This window comes from Oxyura jamaicensis, chromosome 3, assembly GCF_011077185.1.
Source record: "Oxyura jamaicensis isolate SHBP4307 breed ruddy duck chromosome 3, BPBGC_Ojam_1.0, whole genome shotgun sequence".
NCBI classification, from domain to species: Eukaryota; Metazoa; Chordata; class Aves; order Anseriformes; family Anatidae; genus Oxyura; species Oxyura jamaicensis.
The window spans coordinates 59,021,327-59,047,360 of NC_048895.1; the positions used below are offsets into that span (position 1 = coordinate 59,021,327).

The 26,034-nt window shown below is 35.2% G+C and overlaps 1 protein-coding gene across 4 annotated transcripts in view; it reads left to right on the forward strand.

Annotated features, from left to right (window-relative positions):
* The window catches only part of AHI1 (Abelson helper integration site 1), a 91,928-nt gene that overhangs the window by 64,192 nt on the left and 1,702 nt on the right, over positions 1 to 26,034 (forward strand). For 3 of the 4 annotated variants that reach the window (XM_035321598.1, XM_035321600.1, XM_035321601.1), the window contains 5 exons: positions 2,198 to 2,256; positions 7,459 to 7,524; positions 9,830 to 9,992; positions 11,423 to 11,523; positions 22,576 to 22,655. In XM_035321598.1, the coding sequence (XP_035177489.1) occupies positions 2,198 to 2,256; positions 7,459 to 7,524; positions 9,830 to 9,992; positions 11,423 to 11,523; positions 22,576 to 22,655 (469 nt within the window). The remainder of the gene's footprint in view (positions 1 to 2,197; positions 2,257 to 7,458; positions 7,525 to 9,829; positions 9,993 to 11,422; positions 11,524 to 22,575; positions 22,656 to 26,034) is intronic. The other variant, XM_035321599.1, reaches the window with a different exon arrangement.

A 26,034-nucleotide genomic window follows, 5' to 3' on the forward strand; every position in this document is an offset into this window, starting at 1 on the left:
GAAAACAACTAAGAGTAACACTAAAGAACAGTCAGAGGTAACCAGATCATGATCAATATGAACAAATAGAATTGGCTCTGTGGAGCACAGAACACTTGAAACCGAGTGTGCTGTGCTCTGGTCAGCATTTTCACCTCAAGCAAAGTAATAGGAATTCCCTGCCTGCTTTGAAAGAAGGCTCTGCTGACAGAAAATACTAAGTCACAACCAGTGCTAGATGCTAGGATTCAGTACAGTGCTCCTTAATTCTTTGAGTTACAAATCTGTCTCCTTCATGTGTTTGCAGCAGAACAGGTCTGCACTGCTTTTATTCAGGTTTTATGGTTAGACTGATATTCCCCCAATTAAGTCTTCTCTTGACAAGCAGCTGCATATAGAGACCCACAGGAGTACTCACATACATACATACAGTCCTGAAGTACTCAGAGGTAATACAACTTTTGCCACAGGAGAGCAAGAAAGTAATTGGTGGTTTTTTGTTTTTTGTTTTGTTTTGTTTTGTTTTTTTTTAAAGGCATTCTTTTATTAAGCTTAGATTATTTTTTTTCAAATACGTAATTGATTTCATCATATGTTTTTTTACAGCTCTTACCTTAGAAGGAATTTGTGTGAACTGCCATAGACACTACAATTATGTAAAGGGAAAAATATTTTTTTTATCATGCAGACATTTTACTGGTCTTGAGTTTGAATTGTTTTTAATCAAATAGCTGATATGACACCTGTATGCAATAGCATAGCCAACTGTATCTATGTATGACTACAAAGATAGCAACGTTAGTAGGAACACTGATATTTGGTGTTAGTGCTGAACAAATGTTTTGGCAAATAACTTACTTGAAGAAATGTAAGCTTCAGGTCTACCATCTTTGAGTGTCAGTTGAATTCAGAACACAATTTCTATTCTCTTTTCCTCTTCCACAAAGAGTGGAAACTAATGAAATAAAATTCAAAGCGAGCTTTTCAAACTGAAGAATTTCAGAATTTATGCAAACTTTTTTGAAATGATTAAGATCATATTTTTTAGTTCATGTGCTAGATTTAAATATTAATTATTGTACTTATCTAGGATTTCTCACAAGTAAAAAAAATATTGACATACAAATGATCTGCAGGAGCATGGCTTAATTATGATTGTTTGATCTTGCATCTTTTATTATATTTAGAAATATCTAAATATCTTAATGATTAAACATCTATGAGTAAATCTCCTGTGAAAGTCTAAACCACTGGGCTTTAGAAAGTAAACTGTAGGTGGAATTGTGCAAGCTTCCCTATGGAGCTGTGCCAGTACATGGGAATCTGAATCTCAAAAATCCTATTTATTCATATAGAGGGCTCCTTAAGAGTAGGCTTTTGGAGTGGTAAAATGAAAATGAGTTTTCAGAACTCATTCGTGTTTGAAAACAAAGCTTGTTTCAAATCTAGTGTCTCACAGAGAAAATCCAGTGAGCTTAACTCTGTGTTGTCTGGCATCACCATACTTGAGAAAATAAAAACCATTCTCCAGCGAAGCAGTAGCATTTTTCATTGTCGCGTTCAACAATTTTCAGATTTTTGTATCTTTTTAAGATGTTTTCTTAAGTATAGAGCTGAGGAGACCAACAACAAAAAGATAAATCCATAAGTGATGAAAGGATTTTCCTGGGCTTAGTAGTTAACATAATAGTTTGGAAAGAAAAGAATTTACGAGTACTTGTTCAAATGCGCTATGTTGAGAATGAATAAAATAAACAGCAAGATGTGTTGTGATAGATGATCAAAGGGAACTACTGAATAGGCATAGTTATTCTTTCAGATAAAATAAGGAAGTAATTCCTTTGAGAGTTTTTGTGATCGTTTCTGTTGGAAAACTTTGTATGCATTACTTGGAAATTCAATGAAGAGAAAAGCAATACAGGCTAGATAATAGTGTCAGCTCTGAGCACGAGGTGGCATGTGGACATAGCTTGAGCTATTTCTCCAAATCATTTGAATGGAAATATTGGATTAGTTAACCTTGTGTCAGGTCTGTTAGTTAAATAAACCCTCCAACTGTTCCTGACTGAAGGATGCATAGTTGCGACTGAAAGATGCTGCTGCTTTTCATTAGAATTTTGTCAAACATATCCTGCTAACATAATGATTTTAAAATAAAATGGTTTATTCGGTGGAAAAGGATAACAAGCAAAAAATTCACAGCCTTTTCTTTTCACAGGGTGTTTCAGCCCAGTAGGAAATCCTCTTAGCGGAACACTATTGGGTAGAATACAGAAGGTAAGGAATTCTATCTTTGCATTTTTTTTAAATTGATGTTTAACTATAAAATGTCATTATTCACAAGTTCTTATTGTAGAGAGTTTTTTTTTTTTTTTTTATCCTGTCTTTATTCACAAAAAGAAGTATCTTCAAGCAAATTGTCTGCAAGGGCAAATAATGTTCTGCCACTGCTAGCTGGTAGAGAGATCAGATATCTGCAAATTAAAGCTTTATTTTTTTTTCAAGTTTTACATTTTGTTGTCTAGAAGTGAATAAGCCAAAATCACAGTCCAGTATTATTGATTCTTATTAAGAATATGGGCTTTGATAGAGGGAGAAAAATGGGACAGTATCTAGAAATGTAATCCTGTTTTTACTGTTTACTCATATTTCATCTTTCTGTAACAAGTGACATCACAGCTATCCTCTGTTAATTTAATTGCTTATATGTAAGTATTGATTGGAAACATACAGTAATGTTATTTTTTCCTTTATTATATTTCTTGTTTCCTGATCACTGTAATAAAAACCCAGCAGGATCTGTAAATGCCATTAATTCCAACTATACACTTGATAAATCTGGATTAAGCATGGAGGGACTCAGCAGATGATGGAAGAGTGAGTGGTGGTCTGGACATTGAAAGTGTGGGGGGCTCTTGGAGGCTGGGCCTCTTGTATGGGAGATGTTAGTCCTCCGCGCCCCCATGTACAGAATTGTCAGTATTTAACGTTCTGTGTCAATTGTATAGTAATGGCAGTTTTTCATAGAAATGTTAAAAAATGACATAAATCAACATGGAATGTTTATAGCTGTTCCACAGTTTGAAGTTTGGGGTTGGTTCTTTTTTATTGGACCTGCATCACTGAATAGAATCTGTTAACAGTAGGCATGTAAGATGCATAGGATTCACCAAAAATTTTTGAAAGTTCAATTTTCCATTGCTGTTTCTTTTTCTGGCTAATTGGTTCTGTTTACACATTTTTGGCTTGTAAATCATCGGTGTCTAATTTTTAGGAAAAATGATAAATTATTCAATGAGTATCTTAGTATTCTCTGTCACAGAAAGCTTTATAAGCATTTATACAATCAGCTGTTTTGATATATACTAAATATTTTTTCCTGAGTGTTAGATTAAGGTTTTTAATATTTTTTCTTACATTCTCTGGTATATAAATAATAATATGCTGAAATATGTATATGTTGCTAGTGCAGGTAAATTGAGCTGTTCATATCAAGAAAGGAAAATAGTAACAAATGACAAAACAGTTAAAAAGGTTTTGAATAATTTTAGAAGCCACGGTATTCCACGTACATCTGAATTGATTTTTTTCCCTTCTTTTATTTTCTTTCCTGTCTTTTTTCTTTCATTTTTTTAAATCCCTGTGGGCTTTACGCAGCAGCTGTGTTTGCATTTCTGTTTTCTGTTTGTACATTGTAGGTTTCAATAAAGTGCAGCCTGGCACAGGTTATTGTTTTTTTGTTTTTTGTTTTATTTCCTCTAGGCAGATTATAGATTCCCATGCTCATTAAATATTGAAAGGCTGTAATCAAATAAGGATTGTAGTCATCTGAAGCCTAAGGAAGTACCTTTACACTAGTTTCATGATAGCAGACAGATTAATTAAGACCAAAGAAGAGTACATTATTCTTAGCAGCTAATGCTTTTAGAATCATTTTAATTTAGCTGTTAATACTGTCCTTGTACTTTGGTTTCCTGTAGACTAACTTTGTGCAGTTAAGTGTCCTGAGCTCAGCATGTGTTGACAATTAATTGGACCAGAGAGCAAGAACAAAGATATGATAGTGCTAGCAATATTAGATTACTTTATGTTAACTCTCAGCTTATTTTGTGTTTCGTTTAAAACTTCAGTTCTTGGGGTAAAGAGATTACATGATGTTCTTAGGGAAGGAGAGGATTAAGTAAATTTCTAATACTTGGCTTCATAAGGAAAAATGAAAACAACAGAGAAACTATAGAAGCTCAGATTCCATAAATTTTAAAAATGCTTTCACTGTTATCACATTTTTAAGCCAGTCATGTTTTTTGTTGTTGTTGTGTTTTTTTTTTTTTTTCCAGTATTGTACGTTCATTTCTAATATTTTATCCTTAAAAACAAGCAAAAGCAAAGCCACCACCAACAAAAAAAACTTCAGTCTCGGAACCTCAGGTGTTAAGCACCAAGGCACAGATCTGTTGACCAGAAAAGGGAAGCTGTAACATGCATTCCCTGTGTCCTTGCTGGAGTGTCTGCACAAGTCATGCTTCCAGTTTCTCTTTCTCTCTGGCAGAGAGAGGTAAAGGGAGCTAGAGAGAAGCTGTGTCATTGTGCAGCATTGAGGAAAGAGATGTTTGTCCTTCTTTGTGTCACCGAGTCTCTCCCTCTGATAGGAAAAGGGCAGATATTCATGGTACTTGAAGTATATTTGTTCAGTGCTGGAAATGAACTGCTGATTTTTTTTCAGAAAAGGCGGTAAAAAATGTATCACTTCTTACCTGGTGTTGCTTCTCTTAAGGTCGTGAATGCTCTCTGATACCCAAATCTTGTTGGCCACCTGAATATAAAAGCAAAACCTCTGTTACCACAATCACTGAAACTGCCCAGTTAAGAAGAAGCCGTAAATATTTTAATTAGTGCTATTACTAGCAATCAGTGACACTTGATACAGCAATTTACTTACCAGGTCACTTTTACCTGCAGTGCTCTATTATTAGTTATTAAAACATTTTTTGTTCATTTTTGTTAGTAAAACCAAAGCTTTAAGTGGGCCTGTTGTGGATAACCAATGTAATGCTCCATGATGTGGAGCTCTAAATCAACTGCTGGATCCATTTGTCTTCATCTGAGGATGTTCCTTATGCTAAAAGCTCCTCACAGTTTTGTCTGAGCCAAATCCATGTGACATGGTGGGCTTTTTCAGCAAGCGTTTTATTCCGTTTTCTCACAGATGGTTTGCTTCACAGTAAGACCAGCTCCTTGGAGCATAACTATAAACCCCATGTCTGTTTGGATGCAAGAAGAGGATTAACTGGCTTCCATCTTGCATTAAAAAAGAAGACATTAATATTACATTAAGAACAATGTATTTATACACTTCAGTACACCTGTTGCTTTTTTGTAATCCTGAAAATGTGGCTTAATCTTTTGATATGGCATTAAAAAAATCGATGTTTTTAGACTGAAAGGCCAGTTGTTTTTGCTGGGTGGTTTACTACCAGAGTAACTGGTAGTTGGGATGTTTGATAAATCACATGGCGTGGCAGAGCCGGCTCTGGTACTGTACAGGGTTAGCACGCTTGTGGTAAGCAACCACAGGCAATTCCCCAATTCATGTTTCAGCTGCCACAGGGACTGGAAGGGGGATGTACAGGCAGCCTATGCTGTGTTTCATGTACCTCTTTAAGAAGAAATTCTCTGGATTGTTGTTGCCTTAAAAGTTTAACGCAGTATCTGAGGACATTCAGCATAGTCTCAGGATGACTCATGGATTTTAGCTTATTTCCAAACAACTTGCTCCCTTCGAGGTCTTCTTACATCGAGTGTTTGAGAGCACATAAATACTTTATTAAAAAAAAAAAAAAGAGAGATTGAGACACAATAAATGGGGCAATGTGAGTACCTGAGCTAGATACCTAAATAATACTGCTAATAATTCTGATGAATCATTTTTGAGCAACAGGAGGCACTCCCATCCCACAGGCTAAGCACATTGCCTGCACAGTTCTCTTAACCTTGAGAACGAAAAATGAGAATTAGCTGAAATGTGGAAGGCAATGCTAGCTACCGGTAGACTATTGATCAAACCTCTTACTCTGAACTGTGCTTCCACTATTCTTTGTTCAAAATTTGCTTATTAAATCAGGTGGGTTTGTTTTTTTTGTTATTGTTTTGCTGGGTCTTTTTTGTTTTGTTTTGGTTTTGTCTTCTGTGTATACACACAATTATTCAGAACTCTAGGTGGTAGGCTTAGATGTTCTGGTAAATTATAAGAACTGAGTGCAACTGTTCACTTTTGTACTGCGTTCATCAGTATGCATTGTGTGTGTATGTAACTACTGTGACGCTGCCTAAACAATCTGGAGGCAAGATGAAACCTTGGTTTGCAGGAGTGTAAGGGATTTCTTTCTTGTATGGGAAAAGCATAGCTAAGTTAAGAAAGCAACATGCAAGGGCAAGAATCTGCCCTACAGAATGCCATTTATTCTGCTGAGGGTTGCAATAATGATGTTTCTTGAATCATCCTAATATAAAGATATAATAAAGGGAGCAATATGATTTAAGTACTTTTTTTTTAAAAAAAAAAGTTAATTCAGAAGACATTTAAATAGTCTCTAAAATATGAAAAAGAAGTATATTGGATAGAAATTCTCAAATATCAATGGTGTTTATAACATGGCACAATCTGTTATAGCTGGAAATGTTGCTTACTCCACAATATTCACATTTGATTCTTCTAAAATATTTTAATTGCTGTGTAATATTTCTATTCCATGGTGTAGTTGGTATCCTTTGATGCATGCAAAATCTAGGGGAAACTGGTTTCCACGTTGTGAAAATAGGCCATTGAAAAAAGTTAATTTAAGCAACCAGCAAAGAAGTTCAATCTCTTCCATTGTTCTGATTTCTCTTCTGCTAATTTTCACTGTATTTCTGTTTTATATCTCACAAATGAAAGGCTCTGTTTTTTGACAGAAATCAAATCTTGTAGCTACTGGCACATCCTAATTATTACATTTTATATATGGTATTCCTGTGACTTCATTGGAAGTCTGAAGAGTAAGCGTCAAAGATGGAGCAAGTAGAACTGAATGTGAAAGTATTGGTTATTAAGACCAACCTGAAATTCTCCATTACGTGAAAGTGACATCTTTTGCATACCAGTTCAGAGGTGAAGTTAACTGCAACAATTTCTTAAACATCTACTGAATTCTTTTCAGTGCAGACAAGCTTAGGCTGTGTAATCATCAATCCTGTCCTCCCACATGTTGTCTTTAGCAGAGTGTACATACTTGAAAAACTTAGTGAATATATTCTAACCATCTATATAGTTGATATTACTCATGGTTGCTCAACATCACTTCTGCTTTTTTCTTTTTTAAAAAAGTATTTTTATTGTATTTTTTTTCTGCAGCAGCAGATGTGACAAATATGGAAAATACTTAAAATTCTAGTTTATTAAAATCCTTGATGTTAAAGTTATCAAATCATTTCTTCTTCTAGAATGATGACTGCCTAGCTGCACTGGGGGAAAGAGGAGGAAGCAGTTGCCCGCTCAGGCAAGAGACAGTAAGTATTATGTAATTTTTTGCATTATCTCTATTACCTGTTGCACAGTATCTGTGCTTTTGAAAACTTCTTTTTTAGCATGATCCCAATGATTTTCTTTGCCACCCTAGATTATCCTTATCAACATGTTCATAACCACCATTACCCATGTTACTGCTGTTTTAATATCACCCCTGAAAAATAATTTTGTAAAATGTTGATGAATATAGATTTTAACTTTTTTTTTTTTTTGCTTGATTTGGACCCAGACAGCATTTAACACATCTGAATATCACATCAGAAGAAATTCCATTGCTTTGGGCATAATTGTGAGGCTTTTACATTATTCTTTGGTCCTGAGATGCATTTCCTGTATCCCCCTCATGCTCATTTTCTGATCATTTGTCTCCAGAGAATATAACAGCAATTTCCACACTTCTTTTAAATTGTCAGGCTTGCTAAACCAGTTATGGTACAGGACACATTGGTATTTAACTTTTTTATTTCCGGGAGACAGATTGCGGGGCTTGCTTGATTGGTTTGAACTGTGTGCTGGCAGTGTTTCCATGTTACTGAATTTTTTTCATTTCTTCCAAACAACAAAACATCTACACTAAAACTGCCTTGCAGAAAGGCACAGCAAAAAGAAGTATTTATTACTCTGCCTTTCATTGGGTTTCGTTCTGCTAGGTAATTAGTGCTAAATTCCTTTTACCTTAAGTAACCTTTCATAGTACTATCACTACCATAGTACTATCACTGCGGAAACCTTTGCCATTGAGCTGAAGTGGCCACTGTTACAGCACCCCTTACTGGATGGACATGATCATTTAAGCTTCTAGTTCTGCACTGCTTCTGTATGGGCGCTCTGTAGCATGTTTTAATTTGGTTCTGTTCTATTTTGTAGTTCATATTTCTATACTGTCAACGTCACCTGTAGTTGTATTAGTTTTGTTAATGCAGGGAGGAGAATTATGACAAAGGATGGTCATTGTTTATCTCCTTTATGTAAACTCATGATTACTGTACACACATTTAGATCTATTTCCTGTCTACTGACAGCTAAGCTGGTATTAATGCTTTGATGCTGACCAGCTCACAAATTACCAATTCAGCTTTCAATGGCAGAAACATTTTCATCTTTTCCCATTCCTAAGTGTTTCATCAGTGATATGCATGTATTTTCATACAATGTCATACAAAAGACATTGGTTATGTTTTTACACCCATAACTTGTGGGTGATCATACTGAAAATAGAAATACAAATATGAAAAGCACTGTACAGATCAGCAGTTTTAGGATTTAAATGCATTCATAGGTAATAAAAGAAAGTTTACTCCAAACCCCTATTTTCATAATGACTTTGCTGTCTTTAATCCCCTATGCTTTCTATTACTCCCTAATAATCTCTGTTTCTGACCTGTCTATTTATGATTTCGTAGGGAGATCTGAGGTGAGGATTATATGTAGGGAAATAATGTTCTTTGTGTAAAATAAGTCATAATTTTGGTTTCCACTTATAATGGGGGAAGTGAGCAATTCCCTTATTCTTTCAGTTGGCTTCATTTTTTTCTGACTCTAAATTTGTCAGGGCAGATTTTTGTTCATAGAACGGGAAATAAATAAGAAATTATACTTGATATCTTCACATTCAGAGTAGAAAGCAGACTTCTGGTAATGTATTATATGTAGTGTGCATGATGTTGACCGCTGTTACCACTTTTATCCTGAAAAGTATTGTGTTTTTCAGTGGCAAATGGCTTTGTTATATGAAATGGAATATATACCTATTTTTGCAGATATTTTTAAAATTGTATATGCAAATCCTTATTTCTAAACAAGCAGAAAAAAAAAAAAAAGGAACCGATCAAAGCAAAACTTTGCAATGACATTTTTCCACTAAAATTTTCCTTCTGGTAAAACTGTAGCTCTGGTGAAGTATTTGTTTGAACACATATGCTTCATGCGCACAAAGTGGGATCTGAAGGTGGTGTAACAATTCTGAGAAAGTGAATGTATGAAGTGTTTTTTTTCCTTTTGCTTCACAAAGTAAATTGCTTATAAAACTAACAGCTGCTGTTTTGAAGCTAATCTTAGTGAATTGAATGTTCTTAACCATTTCTACAATCCCACAGTCCTTTATCTTGCCTCTCCTGCTGCTTTCCCACCACCCCTGATCCCATTAGCAAAACTTGAGACAGCCTCAGCTTTTACCAAAGTGCAGCTTTGGTTTCAGCTGCTTTTCTGCAAGAGGAAGTGAATGTTGCGCTTTTTTCTCTGTGGCATGGTTGTGATAAAGCTGTGGTGCTCTTATCTCTCTTTTAGGTAGTGGCTCTTTATGACTACACAGCGCATCGATCAGATGAGCTAACCATCCATCGCAGTGACATTATCCAAGTGTTATACAAAGATAATGATAACTGGTGGTTTGGCAGCCTAGCAAATGGACAGCAAGGCTATTTTCCAGCTAATTATGTGGCTGGTGAAAGTAAGTTTACTGCCGTCTTCCTGGTATACCAATGTGGGTTTAACTGATGGTCCAAGATTTTACTATGCTGTACTGCTTATTATTCTGAATAGATGAATTTATGTAGCATGCAGATGGCATAATGATGACTTATTGTGATGCAGAAATTGTATAAAGTTAGCTAACCACTTAGCAAGTTGGCATACCTGACTTTAAAAGGTATAAGCTGGAAAGTTTAATTGTCAATATAGTACTGGCTTGATTATCAGCTAACTGGATTGATTCCTCATTCTTTCTTACATATAGCCACCTGGTTCATGCCCTGCCTTGCCAATGTTGTAGGACACATCTTAGCATTTTGCTGGCATCTTAGGCTTTTATAGGCAATATTGCTTAGTTTTAACTGGTTATCATTTGTAAAAAAAAATAAAAAAAATAAAAATAAAAATAAATCCCCCCCCCAACTCTAACGCAGATTGCTCTGTTCCAAAGTAGGTAGATTTTGTTATGAAGCTATAAAAGAGCAGTGATGGTTAAATCTTATGTCAGCATTGAACTTGGTACCAGGCCCTCATTGTTAAAATGGTTTTGACTCAACTAATACAGCAAAAACTAAACGTAACTGAAAAAATAATATAGGAAGGCATCTGACTGAGTCAACTGACGTAAAGATGCCCAGTATTCTGCCAGTTGCTAGTATTCAATTTATGTATATATTGTGTGGTCGCATGCTACAGGAAATACATTTGCTTTCCTAAACTATCTAGCTATCAGTTATACTGGTGTTTAGAAATCTTTTAACCCAACATTTCTCAAGATGTTTTCCCCCCATTTTCTAGTTCCTCCCACTGTCTTCCAACTGAACTCTAATATTTCTGCCCATTCCTTAAAAAACTTGGACATACTACTGTGCTTACTAGATGATGCTATTTAAAATTAGTTGAACTGCTGTCCTTCCCTTTTGTCCTCCCCTCACACATCCTATGCATTTTCTCCTTGCTCTCTTCCTTGCAAAATAAGCCAGAGAGCAGTCTCTAGGGAGAATCTTCAATAATGTCCTGTTGCTCTTGAGGAAGTTTTAACAAATGTATTTTGAGGTAGTTGGCCAACCTGGGAGCAGAGGGAAGTTTATAATTTGTTTCAGTTGTTGACCATATTAATAATGAATCAAAAGAAATATGAATTTTATTTCTGTCGCTATAGCCATTGTTCCTAGTCATGTAAATGTTTGATTGTTTTTATTTTATTACCTACAAATTTAAATCTAAGCATAAAGTTAATGGGCAAACTTTGATCAATTCAAGCAAGTTTAGTTTCAAACATTTTTGACTAGTATTAGTTCACATCCCATTTTTGGTTAGATCATAATGTCATAGTTGTTCATATCAAATAGATACTTCTATAATTTTTCCATGGCTCTCACAATGATGAAATATGAATCCTGCTTTCAGAAGAATATGAAGAACAGCCTTCAGGATTAGTATCAGATTCTGCTCCTCTTCTGCCTGAAGGACCCACAGAAGCAAAGGAAGCTTCTCCAACAATACAAAAGGTAATAACTGAGAAGAAAGTTAGTGGTAGAGTACATCCTTTGTATGCCAGGTGGACTGCATTAATTTTCCTTTCTTTTTGGAAAAATAAAAAATAAAAAATCTGATGCATAGACCTCATTCCAGTACAGCAGATTTTTTTTTCTCAGCAGATGGCTAATGTTCATTTCTTGTGTCAATTAAATATTCTACCTATTCTTGAACCACTATAATGAGTACCTAGTCTGCCATTGAATCCAAGGTTGATAGAAGTGTCTAAGAGTTACTAGATAGAAGTAACTAAGGAACAACAACGATTTGTCAAAAGTTGACATATTTTCTGGCACCTGGTTGTCATTCTTGGAATATGTACTGCCCACAGAATTTTCAAATTTTCTGCTACAAGATTTCCATATCTATCAGGTTGCTAAAAGAACAAAAGCTGTGAAGTTTTCTCTCAAGCATTTTCCAGTCCGTGTAGTACTTCCCTAATTAAGATACCCAGTATGATCATAAAGCCTCATTACCAGACCGTGCGATATCCTGCATGCAAACCTACTTATTTGTCAATGGATCTTTCTATTTAAAAGCTGATGATGATCCTCTGATATGAATGACTGCTCTTATCCTGTAGGTTGCTCAGGAGGAGACTTTATAGTTTGAAGGAATAAAGGAAAGAAGTACCAAGAAACCTTAAACAGAACAGTATATTGTTTTTTCTGACTTCATCACTTTTTCTTAATTCCAGGTGTAATTGGTTTCTGCAGTAATATTTAAGGTACTACTGAAATAGTACTTTTAGGGGTTGTCTCATTGGTTAGTTATTTTTATCCCTAAAGTACATTTTAAGTAAGTGTTTTTACCAACAAAAATAAATAAGAGTTTTTACCAACTGTTAAAGCTCTTGTCTTGATCAGATATAAAGTCTCTCCACTCCCATAGTATACAGATTTTGGCTTGCAGCATTGTCGTTGTTTACATGTCCCATGTTGTATTCCATGCAGAAACATTCCTATTTTTGTGATTTTAGTTAGAAGTTGGAACACACAAAACAGCAAAGGAATAGTAGCTAGTTTTTAGTAATGTTAGAGAAAATGTACATGATGGAAAAAAATATTAAGGTGGTAATTTTTTACCAAATCTTTTAAGATACTGCGCTGTTCAAAGCAGGCCGAACAATTTTCACTTCTCTAGACAGAGAATCAGAAACTTACTAACTTGCTGTGTAGCTTATGTTCCCCTTCTGTGAAATAAAGATTACGATTGTCTTACACTGTAAAACAGCAAAGTAGTAATAGAAATGAGTTCAGTAACTGTTAGAATTTAAGAATTATTTTTTATTCCAAAATGTATGTAGCCCTCTTAAGTATGCTTTCAACAGCTACTCATTTAGTCAAATACTACCAACATAACTAACTTAAAGGAAATTTTTGTTCAGATTCCTTTCAAGTGATTTGACTTTTTCTATACACTTCTCTAAAATTGAATTTAATACTTACAGGACTCAAAGTATGCAGAGTGGCTTGGTTACTTTTTTTTTCTTTTATCAGATGGTGTATCTTTGCTATGTAATATATTGTAATGTTGAAGGTTAAAACACTCAAAGCCACTTCTCTTAACCTACTTTGTGTAACTTTGTTTTTATATATGTGAATAGGGAGGTAACATTTATTAAATTATTTAGTACAGATTACTCACTTGGCAGTCTTGTTGAAGCCAACCGTCTTGTTGAAGACAGCTGCTGTAAATTGAATGTTATGAGTGTTATGTTTCTAACTATACTTTAAAAATGAAATTAATCACCACATAGAGTAGTAGTAATTAATCTGAAGAATCTGTTACTACTTTGTGGCTGAAAAACTAAAAGCCAAATATCATTGTCCCAGAAAGGCAAGGGTGCATTACTTTCAGATACATAATTTCTTCTAAAGACAAAGTGGAACAAATTCAGGAAAAATAACTTCATTACTAGAAAGCAGGAGGATTTCTTTTATCTGTTATCTATGTTGCTGGAGGCAAGAAAGGTATCACAAAGGGAGTATGTTGTTATACTCACCCTGTTTCACACATACCCAGATTAGAAACAGGAGAAGAGCTGAGGTAGTTACTGTCATTAAGACTTGATCATTTTTGTCCTACCCTTTTTTTCTGTTCTAGTTTAGTAGAAATTTAGTTTAACTAGATCAAAACAATTTTTGTGCACGCTAACTCACATTTGTCAGTTACAACCAATATTTATTATTCAACTTTAGAAGTAATTTTTGATTAGTCCTAGATTTTGTCAAGTGTCTGTGGTTGACATATTATTGTAACAATCATTTTTATATTACTAGTAGCTCTTCCAGTAACAGTTTTAGTAATATTTCATCAAAATTTTCTTTACTATGATTCTGCTGGCACTTCAAATTAAATTTTCCATGTCTTTAACCGTAAGTTTGAATTTTGTAGCAACGCACATACAGTCCATGCAGATACTCAAATGGTATAATGCATAAAGTATACAATAATAGTCCAAAAGCAGGCAGATCTGCTGCCTTTCATCTTGTGTAGCACTGATCAACACCACAAAATCACCAGGGGTTGAGAAGTCATGAAACATTTTCAAGTGCTGGAAAAAATGGTGTAAGAGATTGGTATAATGGTTACAAGTAAGATACTATCAAAGAATGAGCAATGAAGAAGAGAGTACACCATAATACGTGGTGTAGAGAGGTGAATTGGATGCAATCTCTTTTCCCCTCTCTCCTGTTGTTAAACAAGAACAGGGAACATTAAGCTGAAATGGAACACATCTAGCATTTAGAGATGGAATTTTTTGTTTATGCCATGCTTAGTTAATCTGGTGAATTAGCTACTACAAGACACTATTAAAACTTAGACATTCGGGGATTATTTTTTTTAATGAAAAGTTTAAGGCTGCTGTAACGGCTGAGATCCCAAAAGCATCTAAATGAGTAGGAAAAACAAATCTGGCTGCTGTTTTTAGTTATTTTTGTTTGTTTGTTTGTTTTTTTAGGTTACACAAGTATTTAGCATACTTGCATATACGCTGTGTAATTCACCAAAAAGATACTGAGCTGAAGTTACTGCAAATGAATTAAATCTCTCTGGAAAGCATGAGATGCCTTCAAGTGCAATGGTTTTACAAAAACTGCTGAGTGCTGCATAGAAGAAAAAAATGTCACTGAGCTGTTTGTCATAGTGAAGGAAAGTTCTACAGTGCTTTGACTTTAGGCAATACCAGATACTTCTGAGACAAAACTGCTCAGAGGACCACTGGGGGTCTGATCAGTTATGGCAGTTCCTGTGTTGCAGCAGTGACACAGCAACTTTTCTTCCTATTCCTTTCAGTTTTTTTTTTTTATTATTATTAGTAGAGCTTAAAGGAAATGCCAATTTCTCTTACATGAGAAATATGAAAAATCATTTTTCTGTAATACCCTATGATTTTTATCTCGACAGAAAAGGAAACATGTTTTCTTTGAAAATCCAAAAACTGTATTAAATAATTAAGTTGTTGCTTAAGTTGTTAAAACAGACTAGAAAATATAACCGATATTTTTTGTTGTTGTGCTCCCTTTTTGCCTTTTTTTTTCCACAAGCATACTTTCCCAAATACTTAGATATATCCAGGTTTGATACATCTCTTGTTCTTTATGTATTTTTTTAAGGAATATTTAAATATTAAGACTGCAAAAATATGATTACTGTGGAAATTATCATATCAGCTCCTCATGAGATTTTGCTACCATACTAGCCTAAAAAGGGCGTCTGAAATGCAGATGAAGAATATGGTAGTTTGAATCACTGACAATACCAGATAATCTTATTAAAAATAGTTTTTCAACTGCAGATATTATAAGTACCTAACTATCTAGCTAAGCATCTGAAATTACGATGAATGAATTAAATGGAATCATTAACATTTGAAGAGTGTGTAATACTTAGGGTCCAATATTAATCTTTGCAAATACAGGCCATTTTGCTGTAGTTCAAAGAGCTTTCAAAATGATTTCTACCATCAGCTTTGCATTCATAACATAATAATTTTATGCAAACCTCATTTTCCTGCCTTATGAGTTACTTAACTCCTGAGCCACAAAATTAGGTCATAATCATGTTTAATTACAACATACATTTAAACTGCCAATAGAAATTTCATGGAGTGAAGCTCTCACTATGCTGTTGAAGAATCCCAAGTAATGGGGACAGACCTATCATCTGGCTGGTCCAGTAAATCTGCTGTTTTCAGGTTCCTTAAGCTGAATGCAGAAGACAGAAATCAGATAGGTTTGTGCTAGAAATCATAATTTGGGGTTTTATAAAATTTTGGCAAGTCTGAGACATTTCAAATTCAGTACAGTACCTTTTTTTTTCCCCCAGAAATGTACTGCGGTCTAAAAGTCTTGTGGATGGGTTTTATAATTTAGGGTGGCCTACCATTTCCTATTTCAAATGCCTCTAAAAAGATTCTGAATGTTAAGTATTTCAGTTGGGTTATGTGGAAATAGTGGGAAGGAGTGATGGACAAAACAAAGCAGTAATTTAAAATATCCATTAAAATCATAAGAAAATATTCTTCCTAGTATATTTATCTTCAAAACATTAAGTCAAAGTATAAAATAATCATCATAAGCATGAAGAGAAATTGTTTACTTCCTATAAGTACATTGTTATTACATGGTTTGGATAATCTAACTAGAGATCATAAAAATATGATGCTATGTATATTTAAACAAATTTTGAGATTATCACTGTGTTCACATAAATAATTCATGTTCTCACTCTTCTTTCCCCAGAGTAGGTTAAAAGACAGCCTAGCATCTGTAAAATAACCTGCCAAGCTATTGAGGCTTTTCCTCTGGGCTTGAGCTCTGTCAATGTGGTTGTTTTTGTGGGCTCACAATTTATTAATTATAACTAAAAATTAAAAGGCATAGCAAATTTACTCAACAACATCTCCAAAAATACTAGCTAGAAACTTTGCTAATTTCATCAAAAATGTTAATTTTGTAGTTTGTTCTGATTCTGTTTTCTTCTTTAATTGTGCCTTTCTTCAGGTTACTGGGAAATTGTGACTGATCAACTGTTAGGAAAAGGAGGGAAAAGAAAGATCTGAGAATTTATGAGAAACATTTATAAAAATTAGCATGGTAGAATTTTTTTTTCAATCAATAGAGCTGAAGACTTCCACACATCAGATGTGTGTTTATTTTGAAGATTCAGAGAGGTTGCAGACCTACTAACCTCTGATATTTAGTTGAATTAGAATGGTGAAGCTGATAATTCTGGGCTTCGTTCTTGCATAATGTGATTACAGATCTCTTCTTCTAAAGGCATTGACACCTTCTGGGCTGAAAGATACCATGCATTTTTAGAATCGGTCTGGAAAGTTGCTGTGTGGTCTTCCTCAGCAATCATTGAATAGGCATTATAAAATAGATGCAACTTTGGAAATCCTGGTAACTGTTTTGATTGTTCTAGAAAAAACCTTTCTTCTGACAGAAATTTACTACGGTACCATTTACTAGGAATAGACTATTTTCCTCAAGCAAAATCTGACCTTAACATATTTCATCTTTTTAGTTCTGTAGTTTGTTATTTTTAGATACTCTATTTTCCCTTTAAAATGGAGTCTGTACTATTCAGATTGAATAGTGTTAAGCATGTGTTTTGCTGCTTCATTTGTAAGCTGGTAGCTCTTTCTTTTTCAGGTCCAAAACCACCTCTGTGTTTCCCATGAGTTCTGTCTCATAGATGTTTGTGCCTGTGTCTGTAGTGTTATTTGAGTTACTGAAAGAAAAGTTATTTGTTTAATAAATAGTATCTACTGGGAAAAAAGTCAAAGATATGACATTTGCTGTAAGTCACAGTGGTTCTATTTAAAGATAGGAAGAATCAGGCTGAGACACTGAACTGACGAAGCAGAACCAAAAATACTACTGAGCGACATTTATATTGTTAAGATAGCTCTCAAAAGAAAGCTAACTTCTCTCTTCCCCATTGTTTTCTCCTCGGGTCCACATAGCCTCTTTCTGATGAGGATTGAACTATTTTTATGCAAATTTTAATGCAAAGCTGTAACCACAGATGAGTTCCCAGAGGCCAAGGCTTCAAGACTGAAAACACCTGTTCTGAACCATAGTGCTTCAGTCTGAAGCATCTTGTCTCCACTCTTCCTCCTCTTTATTTTGCTGTCTCTCAAACAGTTGTCCAGTGATTTGATTTCAGAGATATGGTATTTGTCAGTACTCAGCTGTGACACTTAAAATTATGATTTTCATCCACTAGAGTTCCTGTAGGTCTTTCCTAGCTGTGAGCAGGCCCGTAATTACCCGGTATCAAAGACTGGACGAGGCGAAGTCCTCTGTGCCTGTGGCTCTAGCATTCCTAGATGCGGAAGCTAGTGAATGTTAGCATAGACCTGAGCACTTCAGTTGTTTAGCTGTTCTTCAAGGGAAAGACACAAATTCATTTCAATGTCTGTGATGTACAGAGAGCTTCAGTTCTGCTGGATACTTGTAACTGAGGTAATAATTTTAGATATAGGGGTGACAATATGGTGATCTGATTTAGATAGGCTGGTACTTAATATTAGAGAACTTGATATATATATATATATTATTGGTATAAATCATCTCATCCATGGACTGTAATAGAAAACAAAATACAGACTTAATACAAAAAGAGTTTGATGTCCTAAAGACTAAAGAGGCAGGCATGTTTGTTCTTGTTGTCTGTGATCCAATGAATCTTTAATTAGATGAGGTTCTGTAGAAACAGCTTCTCTGGGAAAGTTTACTTGTACAGAGTAGGCTATAGAGCAAGAGCATTTACTTTCATGGCTTGTATCACCTAAATAGAGGAAGAAAATCAATTCAGACTGCCTGCACCACTCCATCCTGTCCATCTGCCTCTTAACCTGTCAGATTACCTCTCCAGATCTCGGTTATAGAAACAACTCTACACAGCCTAGAGGAAAGTACTGCAAAAAAATCTAGAGTTAGGATGAGACTTTGTCCTTGATCATTCCTTTAGATGCTCTCTGCTTCAGGTTTTCCTATGAAATGTGTTCTGATGAATCTGATTCTTTCCATGAATGCACAGGGAGCGTTTATTGCTTAAGTTACTTCTGTATATTCTGCAACAGGGATCAGGAACTGAAGTGTTTTTGTATACTTAGCCTTTAATTATTATTTTTGTCTTGGTCACTTCTTGTGTAAAATCATCGACCTCTAGAAAAGGAAAGTAATACAGTAACGTCAGGCTTTATTACAATTTTTGTTTTGTGGTAGTAAACAAAGCAAAAGAAACTTCAGGATGAACTAATGGTCTCCTGCCTTTCTGGTGTGCTGTATTTTTCAAAGGGTGGAGAATTAGAACAAGGCAGCAAAATAGAAGAACACCACTGGCACTGCACAAGGAGCTCATATGTTGTACTGTGCTCAGTATTTGTTCTTGTGAACAGAAAAGTTCAAGATATGAATATTAATTATCTGACACATTTACTGTATTTTTTGTTTACAACAAACACAGCCCTAGTAATTTGGTTTGAATGTTTAAGCTCTGCACTGTGGATGAACTTACTAGCTAACACCAAACGCAGGGTTTGCTGAATCTTAGTACTGACACACTGACAATAGTGGAGAGGTGTTCAGAGCTTCCTGTGAGGTCTGCCCATGCAAAATAAGAGGTCAAAGAGGTTTAGAAATGGGGAAAGGAGATAAGCAGTCTCCTCAGCCCTCCATACTCTAGACTTCTGTTGCCTGCTCCTTAGATCAGTGTGCCCGTGGTGCGTTCTCCATACGCAAGTGTTACCATGGCCTCATTAGTTGCATACCTCTTGCCTGCCCCGCTACCCTCCACTGCCTCATTCACTGTGCTCCTCCTGCTGCTTTCATCCTCTTGTTGCACCATCTAGTTAATGTGCTGCCTTCTTGCATCTGCTCCCACCCCACTTATTCCTTCAGTACTGTTACTGCTTGCTTACATCACTGGCATGGGAAATGTAGGTCGAGGACTGGGCTAAGAAGGATGCAAAGATAAGTGGGATAGGGAAGAACAGAAGGTAGTGGCAGTGAGATGTGCTTCAAAAAGATCTTGTATCTGTGCAGTTCCTGCCTCATTACGTGCTTGAAAGTTTGTAGGAATGAGGTAAGAAAGCTATCATATTCAAACAGTATTCTGGAGAATTGGGAGTCTGTCCCTACGTACCCTAGGAATTCTCATTAATTACCGTGCCAGCTGAACACAGCTTTTCCAAGGTAGTCTAATTGTGTGCTCTTCTTTCCTTGGTACCTGTACTGAAATGCTGTGCTTGAATATATAAAAGACCACGTAACAAGTAGTTTTTAAAACAGATCATAGGAACTTTCAGTTAAGAAGCTTAATTTAGTAGGTATTTTAACCTCCTGACTGTAAAACAAGCATAATTTTCTGTGTTTTGGTATTTGAAAGTATTTAAAACTGTAAGAGATGTCAGTCTTCTGGAGTGTCATTTAAGGGAATTCTATCAGAAGGGGCTTTGGAAAGATCCATATTTAATTATAGTATTAGTACAATATAGAAATTGGTATATTTGCTTTAAAAAGGAACATTTAAAAAAAAAACTAGTTCAGTGCATTGTTCATGTAGGATTTTCAGAGAAAAAAATGGTTCTGACTGCAAATAAAGGGAGTGCCTTATTGTATATGGCAAGGAGCTACAAGGTTACGAATGATGCAGAAAGTATTAGTTATTTCAGAGTCATTCCCTTTACATCAGCCACTTGTGTTTTCATATGAATGGCATTCTATTTCTTCCTTTTGCATTTAATTGTACCATTGACTTAGTCTAAAGTTATTGCTGTATTAACAAGAATTTTGTCTGTGAAACAGATTTTTTTCCTAGCCCAGCCAATGCTACATTCGTACATTTTAGTATGCTGATTTTGTCTAAATTAATCTAGCAAACTATGTTATTTCAGCAGACTAATTCTAATGACTAATGTTTGCACATGGTTGTTGTGGGCAGTGTGCTTTATATGAATTCAGTAAGTCAATGGGAGCTTGATCCTGTTTCTTCTAACTCAGCAGTAAAATAATATTAAACTAACAAAATAATGCTAGGGAGCAGGACCAAGACAAAAAAAGTTCAAATTTCATTGAACTACTTGTGTTGACTAGATTTATTTTTTTTAATTAATTCCATTTTGAGTTTAAGAAAGTAATTAAACTCTTCAAGACCTAAAACTGAGGTTTTGGAAATAATAAGTTCTGGTTCTAGTATAGTCTTTATTTATGTGTCAAGACGATTTTAATCTGTGCCTCGCTTTACCCAGAATTAAAATTGGACAATAGCACTTGGCAGGGGAATTTTAAGTGTTTTTTATTAGGGCTTTGAAATCTGTGATGGATAAATTTAGTGTCTGAAAACAGGGTATTTTCACTCTGTTTCAACATACTGGAACAAATGCTTAATTTAATTAAAAAAAAAAAAAAAAAGGTTGTGAAGCAACCCATTGTTTTCTGTTTCCATTCTATGTAGAGGGACTATCACTAGAGTGATACCTTGCATATGAGGTTACACAAAATGAAATAAACAGTTGGCAGAGTGAAGTATCAAGAACTGTCTTTTTTTTCCAGTTACTTCAGAAAAATTGTTGTTGACTTTGTGGCTACTTATTTAGATGCTGTATTGTTGTCAGGCACTCTAGAGTTGCTGAATGGCACTCCCTTCCTACTACTGCTCATATTTTACCTAGCCTTTCCAATGCAGTAATGTCAATAACCAGGTCTTTCCTGGAGCAATTCAAGCTGATATCAGAACACTAAACATCTTACTTACAAGCAGATGAGTACATCTGTGCTTGGCAGAATTGAATGGGCTGATCTTTTTAACACCAGGGCCATCCGAGAAATTCAGAAACAATGTGGTAGGTTTTGCTTTAGGCGGGCTATGAATCTGAAGCTGAACTAAAAAATCATAAGCATGGGCCAAGTTAGTTTCAAGTCCATTCTTCTCTTTAGTCCCTGAAAAATACTACTTTTTGGAAAGTACTGGATCTAACCTTTCCCTCCTTTCTCTGGCCTAGGGCACTACTACATGACACTTTTTCTCCAGTTTCTTTGTAGGGACCAGTTGCTACTGTCACAGCAGCTGCCTGGATATAACTCCTGTTTTTCTTTCATGCATACCATACGAGACACTTACAGAATGTAGCAATCCTGTCAACCTGAAGTCCACAACAGTTTTTCACCAATAGCATTGCGTGGCTGTCCTGCTTTCCACAGTTCTTGTTGTTTGTGGTGCTCTGGAGGCCTGATGTCCATGGCTGGATGTGTGTGTATGCCCTGTTCCAAAAGAGCAAATTTTGAAATGAATTTCCATGAAAATGAAAATGAATCCATGAATTCCATGAAAATGAATTCCATGAAAATGAATCTCCATGAAAATTAAGCTGCATGGTTTATATAAGACATTTGTGAATGGTCTGGGTGGAAGAAGGTAGAGAAAATACGGTGTCCCTGAAGACAATAATCTCAGGTCTCATACTAACTGAAAAAAAATCTAAAAGGTACACAATGTCTTCCTGATGGAATTAGAAGAGTGTTTACAGAGAGATAGTTACATTTTTTTTGTTGTTGTTGAGTCCCAAGTAGTAAAGTAACCTGGAGTGGTTTTTTTTGTTGTTGTTTGTTTGTTTGTTTGTTTGTTTTTGTTTTAAAAAAAAAAAGGCTAGGGATCTCTTGTTAAAACTAGGCAATGAGATGGCTTTCTAGCATTCTCCAGTAGTAGAAGTAACTTACTCTTCACAGACTGTTTGTATTTTAAGCTTAGCAGATTCATAACTTCTTGTTTCTACACATACCTGAACTGTCTTCTATTTGCAAGTAGCTTTTTTTTTTTTTTTAAACCAGGCTACTGTTTCCTTGTTTGTAACCACATAGGAGTTAACATTTTATGGCTGATAGACATTATTTTTCAAACGAGGTATATTCTCTCCTTATTCAGGAAGCTGGTGGGTTTTCAATGTACATGTGTTGGCTCTGTTGTCTTTCTTCTTTCTACCTTCCTGCTTTTTTTTTCTTTTACAGATGTCACCAGTCATTAGTAAGATGGGGGACCTAAAATGTATCTCAGGGCATGACACAGATAGAGACTCACCTGCAACACAGTAAGCAAGAAATATTTGAAATGATTTGCAGTGTTACATCTGTAACTACGGTTAGGAAACTGTCTTAGCAAGCAAAACAAGAAGGTAACTTTAGGATACTTATTCAAAAAGAGTGCTTCACACTTAAAATGTGAAGGAAATAATTTATTTCTATGTGCATATACAAACAAAAACATATACCATAATGTACATCAGAATAAAAACTAAGGGACACGGGATTGTCGTGTGGCTTTCCTTTGTTATGTATTAGACTGTATTGATACAAATTAAAAATATTTTTACACCTTCAAAAAAGTATTAGAAATTGGAAAAGATCACGTACTGAGAAGGTGCAAGCTACTATCTTTGATTGTGACACTTGCATTTCTTAAAAATTGTGTGCATTTGTTGTGTGCTGTAAGCAGATAAGATCTCAACATTTTGAACAGGAGATGCTACAATCTATTTAGCTATTGCAATCATTTGTACCTGGAAAAATACATCTGAAAATACTTCTTGAGGTATTTTATCTACCACTTTAGGTATCTGTCATCTAAGTGAAGTTATTTCACTGATTATTTTCCAGACTGGTTCCCTAACCCTTCCTCAACATTGCAGATGCAGTTACATATCTAATTTTACCTTCTGTAAATCCTATTTATTTATTTATTTATTACCTCTCCATCTGTATCTAAATTTGAATATAAATTGTGAGTGGAAAGTTCAACACTCATGTTTGATGAGAAAGGGACTGTAAAACTATAAGTTGGTAATAAGTTGATATAATTCAGGGCTGAATTTTGAGCATGACTATTCTGATAGGACTTAAGGAAGGAAATGCCTTAAAAGCACAGTTACTGTGACAGTTGATACAGTCTGTCAGAAGCCATTATCAAAAATTTGATGACTGAACAGTGTTAGTAGAACTTCAGCAAACAATTTAAGTGCTTTTTCCCAGGCAACCAGTGAGGAATAGGGGACCACAGGTTTAAAATGTGGAATCACAAATTATTAAATCAAATTCAAGAATTTCAAGTCATGTCAAATGTGAAATACTCATTTTAATGGAAACTAAGTCTACCCTGAGAAGAGGTCAGGCTGAAGGGTCACGCTGAAGAAATAGAGCCCAAACTTCCTCAGTTGCATTTCAAAAAGTTGAGGGAAGCTGCCTGCATTCCTTTGTCACTGGAATGTACTTCCTCCTCCTGAACCTTTGGTGCAGGAATGTTACGGAGATGGCAATCTGAAGTCGTGCTTCATGTCATTGCTCTTTCGTCTGGATGAAGAGCAATGTTTCAGAGCCTCTTTCACAAACTCTTAAGGCACTGAGCCATTTATACCTGATTGTTGGTGAGGAAGAGTGAATGATGCCATGAGATAGTGTTTGATGCCATACCTTATAAGGGGAGAGCTAGTGTGAAAGGGAGAAGAACAGTACAAGTTTCAGTACTACGGTGCTGTCTGGTCAAAGTGAAGTAAAATACAATACGTTCTAGGCTTTGTTATATATTTGCAGCCTTGAAAGTCTGCAAGCTTTTCCATGAACTAGAACACAATGAAATGTAAATCAGTTGTTTTTTATTATAGCAATGACTGCAAACACCATGTTTTTTTTTTGTTGTTGTTTGTTTGTTTGTTTGTTTTTGTTTGTTTTTCAGAAGAGTCTTAAGTTCTTGCTATGTTTTAATAGCTGGACAAGAAGATGATATTCTTCTCTTTGCCAGCACTTTGAAAGACATGTTTCTGTTTAGAGGTTATCCATGTAGTACACATCAGATAGTAAAACATCTCAGAAACATGGCTGCATATTTTTCATTCAAACTGTCACTTCCCTTTACCTGAAACCATGACCCACAGGGGCTGTGACAGAACTGTAGTTTTCTTGTTCACTGCAGCTGGTTTGTTGAAATACCTAGAAAATGACACAGGCAAGCATTAAGATTCTAACTGGAAAAGTTTTCCATTGTAGCATCTAAAAGTGATTTCAATGTGATTTGAGATCCAGTCCAATCTGTAATTAAATATTTGATTTAAAAGTTTTCATTGTCCTCTTGTTTTCTGTGAAAATGTACTTAACATCCATGTCACATGCTAATACATAAAAGGAACTGATCAGTAACTAAACTTTGTAGCAATCAGTTCAGTTGTGATTATCAAGTATGCAGTTTCTCTATGGAAAAGTGACACTTTGCACCTCCCCAATTCACTGTATCATTCTTTGAGCTTCCAAGTGGTTGTTTGATGGTTTGCCTAATAGAGAACGCTATTCATTATGACCACAGTACCTGCTGCAAAAGAAACTGAAGGTCAAGTTCTGATGGAATACCTATCTTTCAGAATTTCGAGGTGGAAAATACCATTTTTCAACATGAAAATAAATTTCAACGATTTATTCAATTTATTTATTTCAATTCAATTTATTTTTTATTTCAATTATTTTCAACACAAAAATAATTATCCAAGATGGCAGCTGATTTTTATCTTAGCCAAGCAGTTAACCTGTCTTCTGCAGACTCTAGAAGAAACAGAAATGTCTATATAATAGATGTTAACTAAGGTTTTTATCCAAGTATCTCAAGATTAGTTACCTTACTGCATCTGATTTGATGTACTAATAATAATAAGGTGAATACCTCTTCTCAAAATTTGAGTAGATTAAATTTATGCTGAAAATCTGCATGGCAGCCTCACCCTTTGAATATTAATGATTAGATACCATCTTTCAGCACAGACTTTTATCTCCCTAGATATATTCCCATTTTACAGTTTTCTTGAGCTGCGCAAGGTAGTGCTCTCTCCATAAATTTACAATGATTACACATCAAACCCAGCTGAACACAGTTCAGTAGAAAATTTTACTTGCTGGTTAATTATGATTCTGGCCTCTGGCTTCCTTGGGTGGCAGTACTTTTCAGCTTGTCCTAGGAATCCTAATGCAGAGGCTCTTAACGTCCTGAACCTTTTCCCTCAGGATGTTCTGGTATTAGAGCTGCAGCAATTCACATTTTCATGAATAAGCAGTTTAGCTTTAAATAAATAAATAAAACTTACAGGCAGATAGTATTAATTCCATTAGGAAGGCCAATATGTAAACATTTTAATCTATAAAAATTATTACATTACCACACTATCACCATTAGTAATGGTCTTACAGTAGTGTTTTTTTGGGAAACTACACCAGTCTTGATTCCTCTGCTTGTTTACATATTTCAGCAGCAACCAACATTAATAGTTCTGGTCACAAAGAAAGATCAGTTTATGCTATGTACAATACAAATTTTAAACAAAGACAGTACCTGCCCTTGAGAGATTACATTTAAATTAGTATTGTATATATAAAGTTACAGCTTCTGTCAAGAATGAGGATGCATGATAGAAGTGGTGTAACATCTGCATAGTC